This window comes from Triplophysa rosa, linkage group LG6 (genome assembly GCF_024868665.1).
Source record: "Triplophysa rosa linkage group LG6, Trosa_1v2, whole genome shotgun sequence".
NCBI classification, from domain to species: Eukaryota; Metazoa; Chordata; class Actinopteri; order Cypriniformes; family Nemacheilidae; genus Triplophysa; species Triplophysa rosa.
In genome coordinates, this window is record NC_079895.1 from 8,972,775 (window position 1) to 8,997,230 (window position 24,456).

General features: G+C 40.2%; 2 protein-coding genes across 14 annotated transcripts in view; one reads left to right on the forward strand and one right to left on the reverse strand.

The window, feature by feature from the left end:
* Positions 1-58: 58 nt before the first annotated feature.
* On the forward strand, positions 59-2,058 carry rpl8 (ribosomal protein L8). Its single transcript, XM_057335279.1, has 6 exons — positions 59-96; positions 737-880; positions 973-1,114; positions 1,221-1,439; positions 1,652-1,767; positions 1,867-2,058. The coding sequence occupies exons 2-6, from the start codon at positions 743-745 to the stop codon at positions 2,023-2,025; spliced, it is 774 nt and encodes a 257-aa protein (XP_057191262.1). The 5' UTR covers positions 59-96; positions 737-742; the 3' UTR covers positions 2,026-2,058.
* Positions 2,059-2,181: 123 nt separating this feature from the next.
* The window catches only part of usp9 (ubiquitin specific peptidase 9), a 31,723-nt gene continuing 9,448 nt past the window's right edge, over positions 2,182-24,456 (reverse strand). For 6 of the 13 annotated variants that reach the window (XM_057335268.1, XM_057335267.1, XM_057335265.1 and 3 more), the window contains 32 exons: positions 23,414-23,756; positions 23,189-23,284; positions 22,893-23,104; positions 22,531-22,771; positions 21,907-22,056; positions 21,345-21,465; positions 21,125-21,255; positions 20,721-20,999; positions 19,930-20,055; positions 19,146-19,283; positions 18,886-19,052; positions 18,692-18,800; positions 18,453-18,599; positions 18,222-18,368; positions 17,898-18,105; positions 17,564-17,784; positions 15,944-16,134; positions 15,587-15,760; positions 15,356-15,497; positions 15,066-15,269; positions 13,873-14,428; positions 13,543-13,666; positions 13,230-13,455; positions 12,746-12,875; positions 11,610-11,795; positions 11,135-11,355; positions 10,964-11,052; positions 10,629-10,785; positions 10,339-10,551; positions 9,601-9,708; positions 4,984-5,082; positions 2,182-4,869 (listed from right to left, as the gene is read on the reverse strand). In XM_057335268.1, coding sequence (XP_057191251.1) covers positions 4,732-4,869; positions 4,984-5,082; positions 9,601-9,708; positions 10,339-10,551; positions 10,629-10,785; positions 10,964-11,052; positions 11,135-11,355; positions 11,610-11,795; positions 12,746-12,875; positions 13,230-13,455; positions 13,543-13,666; positions 13,873-14,428; positions 15,066-15,269; positions 15,356-15,497; positions 15,587-15,760; positions 15,944-16,134; positions 17,564-17,784; positions 17,898-18,105; positions 18,222-18,368; positions 18,453-18,599; positions 18,692-18,800; positions 18,886-19,052; positions 19,146-19,283; positions 19,930-20,055; positions 20,721-20,999; positions 21,125-21,255; positions 21,345-21,465; positions 21,907-22,056; positions 22,531-22,771; positions 22,893-23,104; positions 23,189-23,284; positions 23,414-23,756 — 5,794 coding nt within the window. In that variant the 3' untranslated portion in view covers positions 2,182-4,731. The remainder of the gene's footprint in view (positions 4,870-4,983; positions 5,083-9,600; positions 9,709-10,338; positions 10,552-10,628; positions 10,786-10,963; positions 11,053-11,134; positions 11,356-11,609; positions 11,796-12,745; positions 12,876-13,229; positions 13,456-13,542; positions 13,667-13,872; positions 14,429-15,065; positions 15,270-15,355; positions 15,498-15,586; positions 15,761-15,943; positions 16,135-17,563; positions 17,785-17,897; positions 18,106-18,221; positions 18,369-18,452; positions 18,600-18,691; positions 18,801-18,885; positions 19,053-19,145; positions 19,284-19,929; positions 20,056-20,720; positions 21,000-21,124; positions 21,256-21,344; positions 21,466-21,906; positions 22,057-22,530; positions 22,772-22,892; positions 23,105-23,188; positions 23,285-23,413; positions 23,757-24,456) is intronic. The other 7 variants (XM_057335277.1, XM_057335266.1, XM_057335274.1 and 4 more) reach the window with 3 other exon arrangements.

Below are 24,456 nucleotides of genomic sequence, written 5' to 3' on the forward strand. Positions count from 1 at the left end.
CGGCAGAACTACATCCGGGTTTTTGAACGCCCCCATTTCACCGGAAGAAAATCTTGATGCCTCCCTTACGCTTCCTCTTTCCGTCAACGGGTTTAGGTATGAGAAAGAATTTTCTGTCTCTCTGCTCCATCTGATTAAAATCACTGTTTTAAATTCACCATCCACGTATATAATGAGTCGTATAATGTCCACACAATATTATAGCATATGTATGAGATCCTTATAGGTCTCTAAATATTTATTTTGAACGGGATATCTTGCTTTGGAGTGGAAGTTGTAGTGGCCTGATAGTACGCTGCGAGCGCCGGTATTAGCGTTACCACTGCGCTATTAGCATGTTGTACGTTTATATGATTAACTTGCGCATTCCCTGGCCAAGTATTATTAAATAATTTAAAAGACTTAATCTAGTCAAACGAACTTGTAGTTGTTTTACATTGAAAGTTTCGTTAGTGTCGTCAGTTTGTCCGCTAACGGCGTGTATTATTTATTCAGGCTTAAGTTAAAATAATTGTTGCCTGTCAACAAGAAATGATTTGCAATTTTCTCGCGACATGTTATATTGTAATACGACTTTTTATTCGTTCATGGGATTGTTTTCAGCTTGCAGACCAAAATAATACTATATACTACATACTAACACTTCAGAAATAATATTAGAATACTACATATTTGATTCTATATTAACATGACCGTGTTGTTAAATTTGGATGTGTGTGACTGTTTGTTTATACAGGCCGCAATGGGACGTGTGATTAGGGGACAGAGAAAAGGTGCGGGCTCAGTCTTCAAAGCCCATGTCAAGCACAGAAAAGGTGCTGCTAAACTCCGTCATATTGACTTTGCCGAGCGACATGGTTACATCAAGGGAATCGTGAGGGTAAAACTGCACAAGTTTAACGAATTAAATATTGGCACCTTATGGAGAAGTCATCCAGTGGCTTAAGGAAAATAAATCTGCTTTCTCCCTAGGACATCATACACGATCCAGGCCGTGGGGCTCCTCTGGCCAAAGTAATGTTCCGGGACCCATACAGGTTTAAGAAGAGGACAGAACTGTTCATTGCAGCTGAGGGTATCCACACCGGGCAGTTCATCTACTGTGGCAAGAAAGGTACACTTTCAGTGTAGTATTTTGTGTCTTGTTGAGAATAGGTTACACAAATGTGCAGTCAAGCATAGATGTGCTGATCGAAAGCTTTTTTGCTGGATTGTTATAGCCCAGCTGTGCATTGGAAATGTGCTCCCGGTTGGCGTCATGCCCGAGGGTACCATTGTCTGCTGTCTTGAGGAGAAGCCCGGAGACAGAGGCAAGCTCGCTCGTGCATCTGGAAACTATGCCACAGTCATCTCCCACAACCCTGAGACCAAAAAGTCCAGAGTCAAACTTCCATCTGGATGCAAAAAGGTTGTTTCTTCTGCAAACAGAGCTGTTGTTGGTAAGTAGACTGAGGACTTTGATACTTGCGTTTAGATTGTTGTGGTATTGTTCCAGATTCCTGATTTACTTTGCCATTTATTTTTAACTTCATGGCAGTAGTTGTCATTAAAAGTTGCCCTGAACATGATTTTCATAGATGAATTGTGTACTATTGCCTCAGGAATGTGTCTGTATGATGTATTGAATTGAAGTTTACTGTCATATCTAAAGGTGTTGTTGCTGGTGGTGGTCGAATTGACAAACCCATCCTGAAGGCAGGACGTGCATACCACAAGTATAAGGCCAAGAGGAACTGCTGGCCTCGTGTCCGTGGTGTGGCTATGAACGTAAGCGAAGCTTTGCATTATGATTTCATAGGGTATTTTTATTTGTGAAGTGCACGTCTGTGATGGTTTTAATCTGACGTAATCGGTTTTCTTTTTCAGCCTGTTGAGCATCCCTTCGGTGGTGGTAACCATCAGCATATTGGCAAACCCTCAACAATCAGGAGGGACGCACCCGCTGGACGCAAAGTCGGTCTCATCGCTGCCCGTCGTACTGGCAGACTGCGTGGAACAAAGACCGTCCAGGACAAAGAAAACTAATATGTATCTTCATAATAAAAGTGTCCCAATGAATTTAATTTGTTTTGCCTTTTCATTTATTTCCTATGCACAAAAGCTGTCCAACATACTGTAATGGTACCTTCAGCATCAATGGCGTCTTTGCCCTAGAAATGTATTGTAAGGATTAAGCTCATTGTTTTTCTGGACTTGTTTTGCACAGTCAAAGTGTCTGGTGACTGCACACCTACTCTGTGCAACAGGTACTTTTGACAGCGATTTATTTTAAAGAAAGATTTCTGGAAGATAGTGTACTGGGTTTGCCAACGCTTAAAATATTATTGGATTAAAATCTTGTGGTTGTTTAAGTAAATAATATGGTCTCTAGCCCAGATATTCGCCTATCTTTACGTTTTCAAGGTTTGTTGTATAACAAATGTGATTCTAGTTAGTTTAGAAAGGATGCTCTAGAAATGTCTTTTTGTGTCTCAGACTGTAAACTAGTCATAGTTTATAAATTAAGAACTCTTCTTTTAAAAGTTTATCCACTACAGAACTAAAAAAGCTCTGTTGATATATGAAAATGTAATTCTCTGTATGGGTGATCTGAAACATGCATAGTCCTAAATGCGTACAGGAATATTGGTGACATTAAATATTACACTATGTAAATGTAATACCTGACCTACCAACAGTATTGCTTGCAATTACTGCCACGGAAAAATATGAGACTATCAAAATTATTTTCTGTTATGTTCAGCCAAATTATTTTTGTTTTATTCTGTTAACTACTAACAATATTTTTTATCAAATAGTTTCTATTTGCAAAAAATGAAAACTGGACAAACCGGTCCAAACATCATAAAGATGCTCTATTTTTTCAGACCTCAAATACTGTAAAGAATAGTTTATCTTCACGTTTGGGCAATACAGCAGTAATATTTCTACATGTATTTAGTAAAGGTCAAAAATTACCTGGATTTTATCACAGTTGTCCTGAGGTTTGTTTTTCATGAAATCAAACAGACGTTGGACTGGAATGACCACAATACGTTATGTATATTCTTCAGTTTGTGGTTTTAAGATGGTTGGAACTATCCTGCAGTGATAATTTAATATCATTTAGTAAAAGACAAGAGGATATGTAAAAAAAAAAGTGTTTTGCAGCTCTGAATGTTCATAACAATAAACCAGATGACAGTTTCCTGATTTCTTTGTCTTTATTCTTGAAGGGCGCAATGCTTTTCTCTACTATTTCTGTGCACAAAAACCTCACAAAGTGAAAGTCAACATTGTGACTGTGGCTTCAGAATTCAACGTCACATCATGGCCAAAACAAAAGTCGGCAAAAAACAGGGCGAAGAACTCTGTACAGTCAATAATCTTTAAAAATAACAGAAGGACAAAAATGTTCCTCTTAAATCAAATTCTATTATTCTTTTAGTGAAATACAACAAAATAAATTCTATAAAATAAAACAGCAAAATATTTAAATATATGATGGGCAGAATATTTTCATTTGCAGGAGTATTTGGTATTTTTCCAACAAAATCCAAGGAAAAAAGCATTCAAGTTACCAATTAAATACATACAGTATCTACCGATGTTTACTCCTTTATCCAAGAAACTTTACTAACTGTAGTTGCAACATGACTAACCAGCAGTTATTTTATGATACAACCCTGCTTTACGTTTATTCTCCTTAAATGAAGAGTCCCCAGACTGAGTACACAAATGTGATCAGGGAGCAGGCGACTAAACAGCCAGGAGGTCATTTGTCTTGCGCGAGGTTCAACCCAAGAGAGACAAATAAGCAAACCCAGTTTAGTCCGCAAATGTTCCAGGCATCCTGGCGTAGCAACTGTTGCATATATTTTCTCTCTCTAAAATTCCTATCATCAAAAACTAAGCGACAGACAAATATTTATCAGAGGAAACGTGTGCAATTGTAAAGCCATTCATTTCTTACATCAAATCTAGATGAGCGTATGGAGTGGGGCCAACGAAAGAGCTCTTCTGAACAGCTGTGGAGAAAGAAATCACAGAGTTTCCCTTCGGCTATACTAGTTCGATGTGAAGCCATGCTAAGATGTTACAGCGTGTCAGCTGAAGCCTTCAAATGACTGAATTATTACCAGAAGAAAAAAAGGCGATAGGAATTTTCAGAACAAAGTTGCATCACCCCATTCACATCAACTAAACATAATGAAGATCAACCAACCCTCCCATCGTTCACACTCCATGGCCAACTCTCGCTCACCAAGTGCCATTGCCCGTTAAGCTTCGACGTGAATATAATGTAATGATGAAAAGCAGAATGACCCAAACGGCCCAAACCTTACTACGGAGCATGGGATAAAACTGTTTTTTTGTCTTTCAATGTTTGCATCTTTTTTTGTTGTTTTTGCCATTTTCGTGAATCTGCACGGTCTCCGAACAACCTCAAGTGCTGTTGTTTTCGAACAGTCAAAACATTAACATAGTATGTACACCTTTGTCATGAGACAAGTGCGTCAGGCCCGTTTTATTACAAACAATATGCACAGTCCACCGCAAGTTACACTTTTGACAGTTAATACTGCAGAGCAGACAGTGAGGAGGCTCCACTCCAGGGTTAGAAATTGAGGGAAGCTGAATGTTCTGGTTACACAGGCTCTGGAGTGGAGCGGCATGGTGGGGCCTGGCCTTGCTCTGGATTCGAGTATCTCGCTGGAGAACTCCGATGGAGGACAGTGGGAGAACATATTGTTAGTCTTTAGTCTGGCTCGGCAGCACCTCCTCAGTGGGCTCCCAGTTCTCTTGTGCTCGTGGGCCTGGACGCTGAGGGTTGTTGACGTGTTGTGCTGCGGGGCCGGTGTATGGCTGCGTTTGTGGGAGGTTGTTCTGCTGAAAGACACGAGATTGTACGAATGATTACATTAAGATTGGAAACTGGAATACTGTATATATCTGGTATGCATTTTGCTTATGCGTTCACTAGTAGGCAGTGAGGCTCAGTACCTGTTGTTGATATTTTGTGCCTGGAGAATGAGGGTACAGAGCGGTGTCCTCCGGTGGAGAAGGTTCCTGCTCATCGAGTCCCTCCTGCTCATCAGGCTCCTGAAACAACCATCATTACACGAGTTAAAGACTGAAAATACAGAACGACAGTTTCAATCAAATATCAAAATGATTCTCTGTACCAATTACTTTGTGATCTGTGTGATTTCAGAGCTAGAGTTCTACAAAAAACAACATACAGCATATTCAGGGCCTTTTTACAATGTTCATTAACTAACACGTGACAACGGACTAACTATTTACACCTGACATTACATCAGTTTCAGGAAATCTGATCATTGTATCCGAAACACAAGTTTAACGGATGAAGCAGATGATGCAGATGTGCAGAACGCATCTTAAAGGGATAGTTCGCCCAAAAATGAAAATTCATCATGTACTCGTCATTTCAAACTTGTATGACTTTCATTCTGCTGCAGAACACAAAAGAGCATATTTTGAAGAATGTTGGTAACCGAACAACGGCGCCACCCATTGACTTCTATTTTATCAGTTACCAACGTTCTTCAAAATATCTTCGTGTTCTGTAGAAGAAAGAAAGACATGCAGGTTTTAAATGACAAGAGGGTGAGTAAATGATGACAGAGTTTTGATTTTTGGGTGAACTATTAGCTAACAGCTGCAGGACTTAGTACAAGTCCAGCAATATACAATAAGTATATTGTGATGAGATAAAAACATGGAAGTATGTTTTAAAGCAATAGTGTAAATTACTTTGTGCTGTATTAACATGACTAAAAGAGATGAAGTTAGTTATGTACGCAGTTGCGAAATCATAGATCCTTCCCTCATAAGCGCTTACACGAGATTCATGCGTCACTAGGTGTGTATGGCAATCTCTAACAATCTCTGTGCAATCACCAGAGACGTTAACATCAGGTGTAAACAGGGCCATGTATATATTTAGTTAGGAAGATAATTTTAAAGCTAACAAATCAACCACAGACAGATTTGATAAAATAGTGGCATGACTGCAATACTAAACATGCTCTCTTTAACGCAATGTTCTTCCCCGCATGGGGAACCAAACACAGATAATCTTAACTCACTTCTACACTATAGCCAAGGCTTAGAGTTTTCGATCACTTAGTTATCACATTGAGGCTTACGTATGGAAGTATTTCAATGCCATTAGTCTTTGAAGCAAAAAAAGCATGTTGAATTACCACTAATCAAAAATAAATGTTGCATTACCAGTGCTTGCATTTTTAGAGTCTGCAATTCAATGTGGTTGTATATTTAAGCTGTGAATATTTCAAATTGAAACATTTCACGCACAATTTCACCGTTAAAAAGTTCAATAATCAAAATTCAATTCAATTTTAAGTGAAATTTAAATTTCACTTAAATTCAACTTGTTTTAGAATACAACCTTTAATTTTCGACAGACAATTTTCAGTCCATATTATTTCGGTTTAAAAATTCGCTTCCACAAATTCAGTGGTTCAAATTCGACTTGAAATTCAAAGTTTCACATCCGGGAATCCCAGGAGAAGCAATAGAGCACCGATTCCGCCAACGCATGATCTCTACCTGCTGCCTGACCGCTTCACCAGCAGGTGGTGCAAGTCGCTTCTGACGAAGACCAAAGCAAGAAATGCAGATACTTTTTATATGTTTGCAGCACAGTCCATTCATCAGCTCGATTAAGTGAATTGATCTCATAGATCTCTTCTTATGTATCATCAACATCAGAAATTTTAGGTTTCCTGCTCTGGCTCGAAGGAATTAAGTTATTTTTTACTTCAGCACATCGTGTTCACATAAATACTATGCATCATCAGCATTTACAGGACATGTACTGTGTTTGAAGCGGTCAAATAACTGAGATCTCAACTAGGAGCTTATTGACAAATGCTCTGATTTTAACGCGTACTCTCCCATGTGCTTCTGTTTATATGACGTAGCTGCAATCTCAATAAACATTCTTTTTATTTTCCTCGCATGATCTTGTTTTAATTTGCGACTCTCAGAAAATACTGGATGTTGTGGAATTGTGGAAACGTTCGTTTGTTAATACGAGACAGAAAAACTGATATTTTAGCCAAGCGAACTTCTTGAGCAGACCAGATAAAATAGACCAGATAAAAATAGACAGCACTTTCTTTAGAACCCGACTAGACCCGAAACGTCTTGTGCAGGCTGCAGCCAAGCAAGATACCTCACGGCGTTATGGATCTATACGCGCAAAGATACAAACTTTTGTTGCATGCTGTGTGCGTTTCCCAATAATGTGCCACACACGAACATGCGAGTATGACTACACGCTAATTGCTTGAGTTGCTGTCTGTTCATTAAATGCTAAAATGTCAATCACTCACGGTATATTAACCAAATTATGTCTTGTAAAGTTTGGCGTAACAAATATTTGTTGTTTACCTAACCATAAAATGTAATTAATGTGTGTCTTTCGGGGCGATTGGTAAAAGCACATTAATTATAAATTACCAGAGACCCGATGCCATATCGGACACGACCTGTGCCCAAGGCATATTTTGTCAACGTTTTAGACCCGAAGCCGCTGGGACACATGAGGACCTCTCTAACATACACCTCAATGCAAGTCAGTTTGCATGGCCGAGCAGTGAAAAATATATTTAATTACTGGTCAGAAAACAATGAGTGCTCCATGGCAATATACACAACTATCTGTAGATGTTGCTGTTTGGCGCATTGTATTTCGTATACTTTTATATTAGGCTATAGCCTTTCTTTTTAATTAGCTTACCCAATACTATAACATATCAAAAAGAAATTACGATTTGGTATAATATTTTTTAATCTATATGCTCACATAATAAGTCAACATATTGTTAAATATATGCATTTTAAATGACAGAAATACACTGAAATTTGCTATTTTTCCTATTTAGTTTTAAACCGAAATAAAATGTTTTATTTGAATTTAAATGTTAAGTGTATTGTGATGGTGTTATGTAACTAATGTAATGATTTAAAATCTTGTCTTGTTTTCTGGCACATTTAATCAGATACCATTGCATGTGTCATTCAAATAGCTACATGCAATTAGCTTATTTTATTCAAACACAGTATGATTCAGTAATTCACTGTAACATACAATTTTCTCATCCTCGAAACTCAAACCATTATTTGATGACTTAAGATCGTGCTTATCAAAAGCACGATTTTATGTTTGTATTTGGCGAGCTACAGAAATTATATTTTGCGTGCATATGATACGCATGTGTTTTGCGTGCACTTTTTATGTACATACAAACTTAACCCACACCATCTTAACCAAGGGGGTAATCATATGCACGTAAAAAGTAATGAATGTCACGTCAGAGGAGATCTGGCCCTCCCGGCTGAGCCTGGTTTCTCCCGAGTTTTTTTTTTCTCCATTATTCATCATTCGAGTTTGGGTTCCTCGCCACAGCAGTGCAGTGTTGGCTTGCTCACCGGGAGACTGCATTTATTTATTAGATATTATTTATTATAATGATCTTGCTTGGTCTATAAACACCATGCACTGTGCTGTGTTTTACCTTTCCGTGTTTTTCTTATTTGCTCCTGTAAAGCTGCTTTGGAACAATGCACATTGTGAAAAGCGCTATATAAATAAAATTGAATTGAATTCGTATAAATAGCAAGCCAAATACAAACAAACTCTTACTATAGATAGGCAGTACTAGTAGATCGGGTAGGATATTTAAATAATTAAATTAATATTATAAATGTATGAATAGTCCACTGATTCCAGGCCACCTGGAATTGTCCCCGTGCTCCATGTCCGTTCCAGGGCTGATAGTGGTGAGCTAAGCTGCCAGTACAAGAAATAATTATTTTTTTCTTGATGATGCATAAGAGATCTATGAGATCAAATAAATTCACTTAATCGAGCAGATGAATGGACTGTGCTGCAAACATATAAAAAGTATCTGCATTTCTTGCTTTGGTCTTCGTCAGAAGCGACTTGCACCACCTGCTGGTGAAGCGGTCAGGCAGCAGGTAGAGATCATGCATTGGCGGAATCGGCGCTCTATTGCTTCTCCTGGGATTCCCGGATGTGAAACTTTGAATTTCAAGTCGGATTTGAACCACTGAATTTGTGGAAGCGAATTTTTAAACCGAAATTATATGGACTGAAAATTGTCTGTCGAATATGAAAGCTTGTATTTTATAACAAGTTAAATTTTTTAAATGAAATTTAAAAGGTGAATTTTGATTATTGAATTTTTAAACGATGAAGCTGAGTGTGAAATTTTTACATTTGAAAAAATCACAGCTTAAATATGCAACCATGTTGAATTGCAGAACCTTAAAATGCGAGCACTGTTAATACAATGCATTTTTTTTTTCAGTTAGTGCTATTCAGCACGTCTTTTTGCTTCAAACACATTTGTCTCTATTTTACTTCCATACTTACGATTGATTAGAAAGAAACATTCTGAACACACTGAAATGAAGACGAGAAATAACAGCTGATTCAGAGTTGTTTATGAAGGAGGTGGAAGATGAATTTGGCTACAACACGCCCTGTAAACACCAAGAAGTTACGCGGATGGCACCAGTGTGGCCGGGCCATAAGAGTCTTACGGTTTGCTGTGGCTGGCCTGTCACTTCCCCTGGCAAAAGTTGCTGTGCAGAGGACGGGTTCCGGCCTGCGTCCTCTTCAGATACCACCTCGTGCTTCGTTAAGTGACACTAGTTTGAAATGGCAGTTATTAATGCATACTGGTTCAACAAGTTACGCATGTCTAAGGCTGCATACATTTACAACATTTGCGATATCTGCAATTAATTGAAATGATTGGATAAAGCAAGGGCTCATTTACTTCATAGAAACGGCTTTGTAAAACAATGGCTATGGCATGAAATCAAAGGTGACAATAATGCAACTTAGCAAATATCAATAGCATTTGGCACAATAGAAACAGCAGAACAAAAAATAAAATCTGGAAACAATAAAACAAGTCGAAAACTCAAAGCCCTATCTATAGTTAAACACTGTAAGGTTTTTAGCATTCGACAGGTCTCAAACGGTCCTTTCAAATACACTACAATATAAAACCAAACATTTAAACCATCTAGTTTTCTTGTGTTTCTCCACCACTACACAGTCAAAGCACGAGAAGATCAAAGTTTATTTGGAGGACGTTTTGAACGCCTAAGTATTTCTTGAGTAAATCTTGAAGTTTAAGAAGCAACTACTGTATATATATATATAAAAGGCATGACTTGGATGGAAGCACACAGTACTGATACTAGACTTTAAACGCATTTACACTTAACATTGCAGAATGTCTTAAAGGGGCATCATGAGTCAACACATACCTCCTCCGGGCACAACTCGCAGGCCTTGGCTAAAGTCATGCGGGCACTGTGAGAACGCTCCAGGAAATATCCATTGGATGTCTCATTGCTCTGGACAGGAGGGGACCAGTTGTTATATGTGTACTGGGTATTGCCAGTGTACGGCCTCCGTTCCAGCTCATCCCCGAGCCACTCCACCGCCCATGTCCACTTCCTCTTTAGATCACCATTACTCTGGATATTGGGAAAATCATAAGTTACATTTTTTCAAGTGCAAACTCCATCGCCATTTTTCTGAAAAAGGTGCTAACCTGCAGAATCTGATAGGCCACAGAGCAGTTACTGAACAGAGCCACCATGCATTTGATACACTGATAAGCTCTCTTTTGGTAGTGGTTTTTGGAGCGTTGAATGGTGTCAAAAAGCCCATCACGGTCATCAGGAATTCCCTTTAGCACGTTGTGGATCCTAAAAATTCATAAGGACAGAGCAGAACAAGACACCGATGTGGATCATGAAGATTTTAAATCATTAACAGATTATTAAGGACTTCACCTAAACTCCAGGAAGACTCTTTCTGTAATTTTAGTTGGTTTACACTGAATGCAATTGCTGCTTACTACCAAGTAAGGAAAGGTGGACCAACCTGTGAGTCTGCCATGAGTCCTCTATAAACAGGATTTGGAGAAGCAAGTCCAAGTAAGGCCTTAACTCATACGTGTACGAATACGCCACCTTCGCAAAAACACATCAACAATGATTAGCATCAGAAAGAGCCAAATAAAATAGAATTCCTGGTACCCGTAATCTCTCTCACCTGCCACAGGAGTTCACTAAGCACAGTGGATGAAAACTGAGGGTTCTCCCAACAGCAGAACCTCAGCAGTTTGATGGTGTCCTCAGAGTTACTGCAGTCCTCGATAATCTTCTTTACGTAGCTGGTGCGCACAAACAGGATGTCGACTACCATCTGCTGCAGAGGCATGATGGGAGCTGTGATGTTGGGGTCACCATATGGGTTTGGTAGGGGAGGGTTACCTAAAAGAAAAAAGTCAGGTTTCATTTTAAATGGGCAACCAAAACCCAATTGACACAATGCAATGAAATACTTTTTATTCTACGTGTCATTTCAAGTGCCCTCAGCTCCAAGCAGTGCCAACCTGGCACACATGCCTGGAGATGGCAGTGTGTCAGTCAGTAAATCCTGGGCAAGGATGAGCATCTTCATTGGGCAATATAGACTACGACTGAATGTGAAAAGCCTGGAGACCATTTTATTATGCAAGACTCACCGTTGATTGAAGACTGCATACGCGTTGTTACCTCACAACAGCGGATGAGCTGCGACACAACAGTATAGAGCTTTCCCAGTTCAGCGTACTGGTACTTGATTGGAGGCCCAGGACCCTCATCCAGAGCCACAAGCATGAAGGTGGCCGGTACCCCGAGCTTCAGAAGCTGTGTCTTTTCTGCTAAACCTGACAGAGAGAAATGAGAAGTGTCATTTGGAATGCTGAAGCCATTGCTGTAACTTAAAGGTCCAGTGTATGAAATTTAGCGGCATCTAGCAGTGAGGTTGCAAATTGCAAACAACGGCTCACTCCACCCCCTCCCTTTCGAAGCACTACAGTGGCTGACACAGAACTAAGATGTCGTCACTTTTACATTTCTTTGCCGAAGATTTACAAAACGCGCTCTGTAGAGCAGTTTGTCCTTTTAGGGCTACTGTAGAAACAACATTTTGAATTCCATGTATGGGGACCCGCGATGTATGTAGATAGAAATAGCTCATTGTAAGGTCATCAAAACAAAACACTTCACTATGTAAGGTCTTTATACACCTCTGAAGACATAGTTGTGTATATTATATTGCATTTCCATCAATAGATCCTCCACAAAAATTACACATTGCACCCTTAAGAGTTCATGGACGTAAGCTGTAAAGATGGTGAGTAGACATGTGCACGGTTAACCACGGTCACCACTAAATCCTACTGAAACCGAGCTGGCTGCGATAATGCAAGGTATCGATTATTTGTTAATGCGTAGCTTGTCAGTGAAGCACGGCTCTGGGATCAGTAGGAAATGCTGCTCGATCTAAAAGCAGTGCGAGTTTAAGTCGCTTATAACGTGCATTTGAAAACGCAATACCCATCAAACATGATCATTATAAATATACTTTATTATCATGAAAATACCTGAGGAGGCTTGAGGAACAGTGATAAAAAACATGTCCTTAGGCATTTCCTAGAGCTATGTGTGTTATGGTCTTCTTCTGCAGTGCGTATTTGGAGTTTCTACATGAGAGCGCCCTCTGGCTTTCGGATGCAGCAGCATTTTACCGTACTTCACTCAAAAGTTGTGCATAAATCACGTGATATATATTTTCGGTTAACCGGGCTGATGTCTAATGGTGAGAGGTCCTTACCAAGGTTGGCGTACATGACGAAGAGGTTAAAGTACTGCTGCAAGTGACGGCCGTGTTCCGACACTTCCCTCCTCAGCAGGTTGAGCACGGCACGGAACAGATGTTCACTTAAGCTCAAGTTGTCACAGCCCTAAGACAGCAAAAAAAAACCATGAACATGGTAATTTTCATGACCGATTTTTTTATGTTATTGGTAAACTGGTTTGTATTGTGATACTAGCTAATAGGCAAGTTTCCCTACACATCAACATCTGGACGATTTAGAAATATTTTGATCAGAGCTAGAATATGCTAGAATTTTGAGCAGAGCATGGCTAGAATAGTATAACCTGTATTAGTTTCCTTAAGATTTTCATTCGTTTGCACGTATTCAACAGGTCTGGAAAATACCATTTTAAAGTTTCCTAATGTTTCCATATTTTCCATGAGAGCAAGAACTTTGTGCAAAGGCTAAATTGAACACTAACGACTTGAAAAGACTGACCTGACTTGAAGGTCCAGGTGAGGCAATCGGTGAAGGGCAGGGTCCATCTTGCAGGGAGAAATGTGCAATGAATACAATGAGTTTAGAGAAGGCTCCTCGTACCTCAGCGCTGGGGCACTCGAGCAGGTACTCGGAGAAGCGGTTCGGATACGCGAAGAGGACGTTGTGCGCAAACCAGTAACGCACATTCTTACTGTGTCGAAGCAAGATGCACAGCGCATCATACCTAAGACACAAAGAGGGTGGGTAAATGAGGTTCAACTAGCTGTTCAAGATCTCTTGTTACCATCACACGTGAAAATAAGACACTTACCAATCACTAGCAGGGCCACGGACTATTTTCTTGGTGTGGAATCCAGTACTAAAGAGAAATCTAGCAGCGAGCTGTATACTTATCATAGCCATTTCTTCTGCTTCAGGTAAAAGGTGGTCTTGACCTAAAAGCCAGAAACAAAGGTCCCTTAAAATCAATGGATGGATAAGAGCAAAAACCTCACAAATGTCACATATACCCTGGTCTTTCATTAAAGATTAGAACTTTTACACGATAATAATATATTTCTATCATTATTTCTATCTTATAAAACAAAATCTTAAAATCCATAACAAAACAGTAGAGAGAAAGGTCAACGTGTGAATGTACCTGGCGGTGAGTTCAAGTACACACTGTTACAGGTCAGCAGTTTTCTTATAAACTGGAAGTACTCCAGGCTGTACTGCATACGGTTGTGCATGAACTGCACGTTCTGTTTGCGCACGCTGCGTTCGATAGCAGAGGGCATTTTCACCTGGTGAGGTTTACTGGACACGGTGAGCTCAGTGATGTATTTCACCAGCTCGCTGTCCTTGTCCAGAGTGTCCATACGCTCGTAAAAGAGAATGTAGGCATTCCACCAGCGCTTCTGTCTCCTGTAGGACATGCGCTTCATCATGTGGTCGAAGACCTCACCCATGTACTCTCCTCCGAAGCACTGGTTCTTCATCTCCTCGTCATCGTCCATCTTGCACTCGGTGACATCGCCGTCGTCAAACTTGTACCAGCGGTTCCTCTCTCCCTCACCACCGCTGCCATTCCTCTGAATGATGTAGGAGTAGTAGTGACCTCCGCTAGCCTGGCCCGAGTGGACCAGCACGCCCACCAAACGATAACGGGAGCTGCAGGGGGGTTCCGGCTCTGAAGGCTCGTTCTGTTGAATCACCTGCCAACATTAAAACAGGTTTTTAAAAAAAAATCACACGTATCCAAAATATCCTTAAAATTAAAGCAAGTATCAGTGACATTCTACTGCTGTGTTCGAGACGATGCCCTCAGCTCTGGGCAATGCCTACGTGGCATATTCACCCAGAGATGGCTACATTTGTCAGTCAAATAGTACTGAGAAAGGATGAACGTCATCATTGGGCAATTCATCAATTAATCAAATAGTTTATTTGGAATGAATTTAACAGACTTTAAGCCACAATCATAAGTTAACTCTTTTAGTTAACTCTTTCCCCATCAGTGTTTAAGTTGGAAGCATTTTTTATTCACAATTTTTTTTTGAATATGCAGACACTGCTGCTTTAAAAATTAAATGATTTTATACTAGCTTCTATTTTTTTCCCATCAACACCTGAAATATGGATAAGCAAAACTTCATAGACTGTATTCAGAACGATGATTAAAACAGCAGATGCGTAACAGCACCCCCTAGCACATAACAGTGAAAACATGGAAATCCAGAAACTCAATTGTGTAAACGAAAAATCATCTTGTAACCTTGTAAGAACCACAGAAAGTTAAAAATAAACAAGTCAGTTAAAAGCAAGAAATCTTTATTTGCTCAAACCTATTACCTGATTCTCTGGATGCACATCAGATCCCTCCAGTTTAGCTACTCCAGCTACTGTGTAGGGTTCCATGTCCAACTCCCTTGGGAACTCAAAGTAGTCATTGAACTTGATGGCGCACTCTCGTTCCCAGTCATAATCGAAGCGTTTGAGCTGGATGGCCAGTACCGGAGGCAGCTTCTTAATCAGTAAACGCTTCACTGTGTCCACCTGCCATACAGCCACATTACCAACATAAGCCTAACACGCTCTATCAACCAACCACAACATAAATCAATAAAAAACTGAACACACACCTTCTTGTTGCATTTCTCACAGTGGTAGGCATTTGCACCCTCCAATAAGTCACCTTTCACGTATTGCTCCATAGAATCGAGGAGATTCTGATGGTTTCTGATATCTACATTCAACGTCGTAAATGATTCCTCACATTCATACCTAAAAAAAAAAAAGTATAAAGTGTGTTTTAAAATAACAGCAAAGACTAAACTAGAAAATCTTGTGGCAGTATTTGAGTTCAGACATACCTGTGAGGACAGCCCTGACATATTTTCTGATCTGCAAATGAGCCGCCCAGAACTTTACTCAGCATGGCAGGGTGACCCAATGCTTTCAAAGCTTCATCTAAACTGTCCACCAATGAGTTGAAGAACTCTAGGGCATCGTGCTGTTCCCTCAGATTGACTGGTTCACCCCACAATCTGCAAAGAGAATGATAGAAAAACCATAGAGTTGAAAAAAATGCAAAGAAGCATAAATAAAGTCCAGTCCAAAACTATGGGTTCCCTCACAGTCCTGAGAACCATGTAGTCCACTAGAATCTTGAAGACAAAAGAAAATGGCTAATTACATACAAAGCATCCCAACCCAAAAAGAGAACTTACCGAAATTGTTTCCAGAATCCTCTAGGCACAAAGTACTGCAATCTGGAGGCAGCCAAATGCCCGAAGATGACCTGGAGCTGCCGCAGAACCCCAATGTTATATTCCTTCCTGTCCTCAGATTTACTGAGTGAAGGTTTGTCTTCAAACTGGTGCTGATAACCAAACACCTCATCCCGTGGATCCACATTAGTCTATCAAATCAAAACAAAAGCGTCTGTCACATTCTGCTGATATCTGTGCTAGATAAAACAGGAGTTAAACACTGATGCCCTCAGCTCCAGACAATGCCTACAAGGCATATTCACCCAGAGATGGCTTCATATATCAGTCACTCAATACTGAGAAAGGATGATAGTCATCATTTTGGGCAGCTCATTAATTTAAAGATTTAATCAAATGAAATCTAATAAACAGACAAAAATTCAGGAAAACAACCTCTTGGATCAGTGCAACCAGAAAAACAAATTTAATGGATTGATGTGCACACCTGAGCCTAATTATATAGGGAAACAAGCCACACCCCTCCACCTGAGCACTTTCCCTCCCCTTGAGTGTTCCTGCTCCCCATTTCTTTACTTTGTGATAGAGTTCAGCGCTAAAAGCTTATTCAAATATTACTTGCATAGAGTCCAGTACTAAAAGTGTATTAAAATATTACTTGCATTTAAAGTCAAAAAGTAGACTAAATAGGAAAATTAATGCAATCTAAATCTTTTTGGAACCTTAAATGGATATTTCACCCAAAAATCCAAATTAAATCATCACTTATACAGGTTTTGAACACCATGAGGGTGAATATGACTCTTTTGTGTGGAACACAAAAAGTATTCTGAGAAATGTCTCTGTGGTTTTTTCATACAATGGAAGTCAATGGGGCCAATGTTGTTTGGTTACCAACTTTTTTTTAAATATCTTCTTTTGTGTTCTTCAGAAAAAAGAAAGTAATTCAGGTTTGAAATGAGTAAATGATGGAAGAATTTTCATGTTTGGGTACACTATCCCTTTAAAAGCATGCTCTGCTTTATATTTCTTCTCCATTTTCATTTGACGCGCGTGCCTGACCCCCAGTTAACTTCCGGTTTGTGTTTGGCTAGTGTCTAATAATATAACTATTTATATTTTATTTAATTATTATTTTACTGTATAATAATTGTATTGAACAAACAATGTGTTGAATTTTGTTGAATGTTCATTTTATTAAATAAACAATTTGTTGAATGGGTCCTGTAGTTTTGACGCATTTAAACAAACCGTATGGTACATTGACATCTAGCGGTTGAGCTTGGTATCGCAGTCTAAATTCAATATATTGGAGAGACAAGTTCAGCCAAGTAACGTTTCTTTTGATTGTTATCAGAAATAATCAACAGGCAATCTATTGTGGGTGAATGTGTACCGGAAGTTAAGCTGGGGTCACAAAAGTGCGCATGCGCAGTAACGTAATGTTTATGTTGTTAAGATGAAACTGTCTATACTGCACCACAATGTAGCGTATACCCAGACCACTTCCTCAGATGGTCTCATTTTAGTTTGCTTTAGAGACGTTTAGTTTGGAGTGTTCACATTTTGGCTATTATTCTTGTGAACCACTTTAAAACAGTGAAGTACATAAGGCAATACCTCATTATCTTGTTTCTCATCTCCAGACATGTCATCATCCACCTCACTGCCTGTGCCCTCGATGGCCAGGATGCCGTTCCTGATGGGTGGAATCATGTAGAGCTGCTGGATCACAGAGTTCATGTAGCAAGTCGCGCCTGCATTTTTCAGGCCCACAAAACCCTTGGTAGGCCGTGGGCCAACCGGTGGCAGATACTCCCATTCTGTAAGTGGTTCACAACCTGGAAACATAAAAAAAACATGTAAACAACTGCAAAAATCTAATGAGGTTAACTGTTTTGCCACACGTTTGTCAAAGCTCAAGCCTCAAAAGTCAAACCTAGAGTAGTAATACCTAAGTAGTACATATCAGTTAGGGTATCAACAATCTGCTTGAGATTTCGCACACATCCAACGGCAAGTGCGACCAGCAGTTCGAAGCCGGCATTGATAGTGGCAGGGGTGCTGCACACAGGTATGGCCTGCTCGGTAGGGAACTCTCCGCTCTTCATATATTGAAGATAGACATTAGATGCTGGGAACAGGAAGTCATCCATTAACTCCTGTAGACAAAACGTAAGGGCATATATAAGTGACAGCACCTGCATAAACATCAGTAACAGAAACGTGACCGGTAACTTGTGATATATCTAGTTAGGAAACATCACATAACCTCTACCTTGATGAGACTGGCTCCTCCTTTTTCACAACCAATGTAGTACTTCTTCTCAGGGGTCTGGAAAGCCAGCAGCTCTTTTGTGACACCAATATGACCTTCCAAAATGGTCTCCTCCACCCCAGGCTCCCCAGTCCTCTTAACTTCATCCTGAGAAGAACCAAGACTTTGCACTCAAAACCAAAGATCAGTCCACCCAAAATCTAAAACCAAGGTATGTGTAGAAGAACGTACCCGGATTCGTTTTAACCAGTCGATCTCATTGTTCAAGAGAACTTCTGCATTAGGAAGGTTAATGTTGCTGTTATATGCATAGTTGAGTAAGTGCCTCAGAAGAGTGAAGTAATCAGCGGCGTGCTTCGCTCGCTCTTTTGCCGTGCTCTGCAAAACAAAACAACACAACACAATCATGGAATGCTGGGAATAACAAAAAAACGATTAGACATCAGAAGAGGAATGTGGAGAACACTTACACCTAAAACTGTAAAGAGAAGGGTGATAAAGAACAGTAGAGGCCTATGGCCCATACAACATCTGGTGGCCATGAGGAAGAACTGTTCCTGAGCCATTTGACGAACAGACCTAGAAGAAAGCAGAAATTACAAGTTTGCAACTTCCAAAAATCAAAGACCTCACTACTTTTCACCAGATGTGTGCTATGACTTACTTGCTCTGGCAGTGCAGCAGCAGATCTATAATAAAAGTCTGCCAGGCCTTCTCTTTGCTAAGTGCATCAAGTGCAGTGGGCATGAGGGCGAAACAAAGAGTCATGACCTCCAGAGCTTCACAGCACACCTGCTCATCCTCTGCATCCGGCTCATTGCCCGCATTGGTCTGCAGGAGATCACACATCACAGACGTAAATATCAAGTAAGAGTCTGATCACTCACACATTGTATATTTCCTAGATGGTGTATGAAGCAGAACCTTCTCGTAGATCTTGCTGATCTCCTCGTTCGAGCTGAAGACATGTTGGACTGAGCCACATCCAGAAGCCCAGACTATCTTCTGAACCGCTCGAATGACGCAGATATCCGGGATGTACTTGGAGGCCTGGAAGAAGTTCTGGAGGAAGACAAATTGAGATTGAAAACACATTTATGCATGTATACGATTCTTTTGCCACACAAAGCATAAAACAAAGAATTTTTGGAACTTAAAAAAAATATGACACTTTGCCGTTCAAGATCCAGTGAATAAAATTTAGCGACATCTAGCGGTGAGGTTGCGAATTGCAACCAACGGCTCACCACACCCCTCCCATTCGAAGCTACAGCAGGTGACGCAGGACTAAGATATCGTCGTCATGCTTTTGCTTCTTTGCTGAAGAAGATTATGTATTTACAAAATGCGCTCTGTAAAGCAGTTTGTCCATTAAGTGCTACTGGAGAAACAACATAGCGAATTCCATGCAAGGGACCCACAGTGTATATCGATAGAAATAACTAATTCTTAAGGTTATAAAAACATAAGGCTTTATTATGTATGGTCTTCATACACCTCTGGAGACACAGTTATGTATATTATATTGCATTTCTGTCAACAGATCACCCAAAAAATTATACATTAGACACCAATAAAATAAAACAAATATCTAGTTCTGTTTCCTCTGTTTGATCATATATTATATCTTTTTTTTTTATGAAGATTGTTGACAACATTTATTTTAACAGGATTATGAAGATAACTGTGCTAGGGTTGTGTAATATACCTCATCAGAGATCTGCTGGGCGAGGCGGATGGCCACGTTCCGTAGCATGCACTCAGCAGAGGGGTTAGGGATGTTCTGCAGGGCATTCTGGAGCACTATAGCTTGGTCATGAGTGGCCTGGTTTATCTGTGAAATAAAAACAAAGCATCATCCCACAGATGCACGTCTCTTTTGTGTAATTTGTTATGCTTTAAACAGTTGAGCGAGAGACAGCCGAACAGAACATAGATATATTCATCCTTTTAAAACAAACAGTTACACTATTTCAGATTTATTTTTTATATACTGAGGCACTTCCTGGTGATATGGTGTATCGATAGGTAATTCTTCAGGTCAGTTAAATTTTTGTAACTGGGGTTTCTCCTCTTACATGTGTGCTTATTAGTTATTACTACAGAAAGTAAATCCTTTTGCAGTGTATGTCAGTCTTTTCTCACAAGACACAGTACACCCTTGACATTTGTAGAGCTGCCGGGGGCCAGCCAGCTTCTTCCTAATGTGATTGATGAGTGTCAGAGAGGCAGAAAGGTTACAGTCTTAAATAGAATTATATGCGTAGTGCTGCACCTGAAATCTGATGGATCCACTGTATATTACATTATGCTTCACTTTACAATGGCACTCTTCACCCATTCTATACATGTATTGTCTTGTACAGCTCATTATGTGATATTGATTATTTTATTGTATGTATATGTATAAAAAACAGAATGTATATATTGGATATTGTAAAATATCATGAATAACTCATTGCATGTCAGTCATTTCTAGGGCAAGCAAGGGCAACTTACGGGCGACACAGGGATAGTCCCTTCCACCACAGGCTGGCAGGCCTCCGCTACGGACTTAACATGGCCAAAGCCTACAGCTGTGAGCAGAAGTTTGGCTATTTTTAGCGCGTTGAGATACGCTCCCCGTCGGGTCTCCATGTCAGCATTTGGCAAGAAGTTATTTCTGGTGAGCATGCTCAAAACCAGCGGCAAGCCGCCACTCTTCAAGAAGTTGTACTGGAAGTCACAAGCATCCTCGCCTAATGTTCCGCTAGCAGGCATGAGCAAGGCATACACCACCTGGGACACACAGTGACACTGTTTAGATCCGAGGCTTATCATTAAGAAATGTCTTTTTGACAAGAACAACCAACCAGCTATTTGTCTGAGAATGTAGTGTTTGAGAAACTACTATAAAGGCAAACCTCTATCAGGTAAAGCACTTGAGAAGGCGATGGGCCAAAGAAACGCGAGTCCAACGTGGGGCTAAGGCTGTTTTCTCCAAGTTTGGCATGATCCAGACAAATAGCCCGTAGGTTTTCTACCGTGGTGTTATCTGAAAGAATAAACAGCGAGCAATAAGCAATGATCAGTGCGGATAAGCATCTAAAGCAGCAGTTTAATTTAATGAAGCATATAGAGCACCTGGAGGCATGAGCTTCATTAAAACGCGAGCTCCATCCCGCAGGAGAGGCATGTTGAGATTGCAGCCCAGATCAGCAACTTGCCAGAGGAACGAGATGTAGCGCAGGTGCAGGGACATTATCTGAGGCAATACGAATCAGAATGTCAGAGGCAAAATATTCAAGACGGTTACAGTATATGTGGCACAATTAAACAAGCATCCATTTAGCAGATGCTTTCATTTAAAATGACTGACAGTATACGTATTACAGGGACAATTTCCCCAAAAACCAGCATTGGGTTCTGTGCCCTGCTAAAGTGCACAATGATGACAGCACACATGTATTTATTTTGTGGAAAACCGTTAACTGTGGCAACGAACAATTAAACATTAACATTCCTTACACAAAAATATTTAACACCCGTATGTCAAGTACATTATCATGTTATATGATACAATTAAAGCCGTTTACACTGAAAGCAGCCTATGCTGTGGACATCCAGTCAGATTTCTGTCGCACGGCACAGAAACTCCAGTGGCTTTATTAGATTACATTTATAGATATGACTGAAAGATGCTTACCACACCAGGAAGACAGCTTTCCACTTCAGGGTTTGGCCCATCGCTGAAGTGATTCCCGTGGTTCCCGGGAGAACCGGTGGAGGAGTCTGAGGAGCTGTCTGGACTGGAAGGCATATTGGCGCTGACCTGGGTGAGCTTGGCTGTGATAAGCTTTAAATAAATAAAAAATGTATTAAATACATAAGGTACTCGAAAAAGAAATGATGAGAGGGTGACTTGTAAGTAACTGTTTGCCAATGAATGTCTTGCACCCGGCCTCAAAACGAAACTTTTCTACCAAAATCGTGAAAATTTGGTTTACTCATGTTGTACCAAAAAGGTTGTGTATTTCCGGGACACAGCCTTAGTCACCACTGACTCATTGTAGGGAAAATAACAGTAGTCTATTTTGAAATTTCTCCTCACGTTTCACAAAAGATTTGGAAAGACACGAGGGTGAGTAAATGATAATAGACTTGTCCTGAGTCTTCAGATTTTTAAATGAACAAACCGTTTAAGCCAGGAACATGTCAGAGCTGATCTGCTGCCATTTTGTCCTGCTCATTAATTCTGTTAAATTCACATCAAAGGTTACTGTGTGAAAGTGCCTACTGAGTGAATTGAGAAAGTGAAATGAATGCCTACGGTTTTGTCTTTGAGGTTTAGCTGCCCAATTAGCTTCCTGTCGTCTGCTGGGTCTATGATCTCTCCCCCGATGAACAGCTCAATCTTGGTGTGCGTGCTGTTGGCCTTTATTCGGTTCAGAATGCAGCGTCGCACAGAACCGATCGTGTCATTGGTGTGAGACCAAATATCCAGGTCATCAACTTGCCGGCCTTGGTTTGGGAAACGCACAACTAGCGTGATATGCTTTCCACGGAATGCCCTTTAAAAAACATTGTAAAAGACTTGGTCAGAATCTGGTCGTCTCGACAAAGAAAAATGTGTACATACAAACGGCTTATTTCCTAATATTACACTAGTAATAGATCCTCATGGGTATATACCTGGACATGGGCAGTATGGTCCTCTCCTCATGGTAGTCGCTGTCACACTCAGTTATATACTCCCTGAGTACAGTCAGTACTCGCACCATGCGGATGGCCTCCTGTCTGGCACAGTTAATGCTGTCTTTGTCACCATCCAACACACACAGAGTGTCATAGGAGGCTTTGAGCCGGTCAAAACAAGACTGAATGAAATCCTCATGGATCTCTACCTGCAATGCAGAAATGCACTCAAGTCAGAAATGGGAAGGTGAGAAGCACTAACATTTATTACGCCATCTCTGATGGACTATTACCTGATTGGCTTGTAATTTTGGTCCAAGGTTTGTGTAAATCTCTTTAAGCAAGTCAATTGCTCTGCTAGCAATGTCATCACTTCCTTGGATCACAACCTGCCAATAAAGAAGGTGGGAGATTTTAAGGATAACACAAGCACATAGAGGGCCAGAGATCAAGGGTACAACCCACAATAAGCAGCTAAAACTTATCTTCTATTCACAAATTCTGAAATCGAGTCTTACCCTCCACAGGTAATCCAGCCCTATCAGCTCCAGATCGTCCATCATGTACGCCCGACGTTTCGCCACCAGTTTGCCCTCCCTGCAGTTGACCGCTTTGAAGAATCGTTCAAAGCACTTCATGCCGTTCTCTGTCAGCAGCGAGGGATCAAGCTGCAGCACGTTGTTCTCAAAGAAGTCCTTGTTGATGTCAGGGTCAAGGTCCGGCTCATCCCCCATGAGTTTGGAGTACCATTTGAAGCAGGCCTCCCGATCACACAAGAACACTGCGTTCTCGGCCAGGCACTTCCAGATCTGCTTAGCCTGAGGCGCACACAGCCAGAGCTGCCCATCTTTCAGTAAGAACCTGAGGGAAGACAATATTTAGTAATTTAGTGAGTGTTTAAAAAGGTATTTTCAACCTCTTTTGGTGTGGAGTCTGTGGACCAAGTTCATTTAATTTTAGAATTAGTTTGGTTAGTGTGGCAGCCAAGGTTGTTATCATTAAGGGGATTATAGAAATAACGAAATCTAGATGCAGAAAGACTTTTGAAAATAAAATAAAAATGCGGCTTCACAAAACAAAGAGCTAATTGAAATAGTTTTGTAAACACACAATACTAACTGAAATAAACTACATTTGTAGAGGAAATGTCTAATTTTCGTCTTTGTCAACTGATGAATTAAACAGTCTTTGTCCTCTAGTTTTTTAGCAGCAAAACCTTTTGAAAAAATGTTCAATAAAAAAGTAAAACTAGCAAAACTGCTTCAAGAACCAATTCAAAAGTGACCTGAAATTTAAAAAGGTCAAAATTAAATAAAAATAAAAACTGTAATTTTATAACCTTGGCAACAGTACATGAAAAAAGTAAACATAAGTTCGGTTCATGTAAACTTCAACACTATTATAAAAGCAACCTATTCAATTTTGCAGAAGTGAACTGCTATTGGTGACGTGTAAATTTGCATTTTTCATGCATGGAGTCTTCTTGCCTCCAGAGGAACTGCTTTTGGAAAACATGTCTCGCAATGTTGTTTAGTGTGTTCATTTTCCTTTTGCTTTCACT

Coding starts and splice junctions, on each gene's coding strand:
- rpl8 (XM_057335279.1), top strand. CDS start 743: ATGGGACGTGTGATTAGGGGACAGAGAAAAGGTGCGGGCTCAGTCTTC. Junction 881..972: donor ACATCAAGGGAATCGTGAGG/GTAAAACTGCAC, acceptor CTTTCTCCCTAG/GACATCATACACGATCCAGG. Junction 1,768..1,866: donor TCCGTGGTGTGGCTATGAAC/GTAAGCGAAGCT, acceptor TTTCTTTTTCAG/CCTGTTGAGCATCCCTTCGG.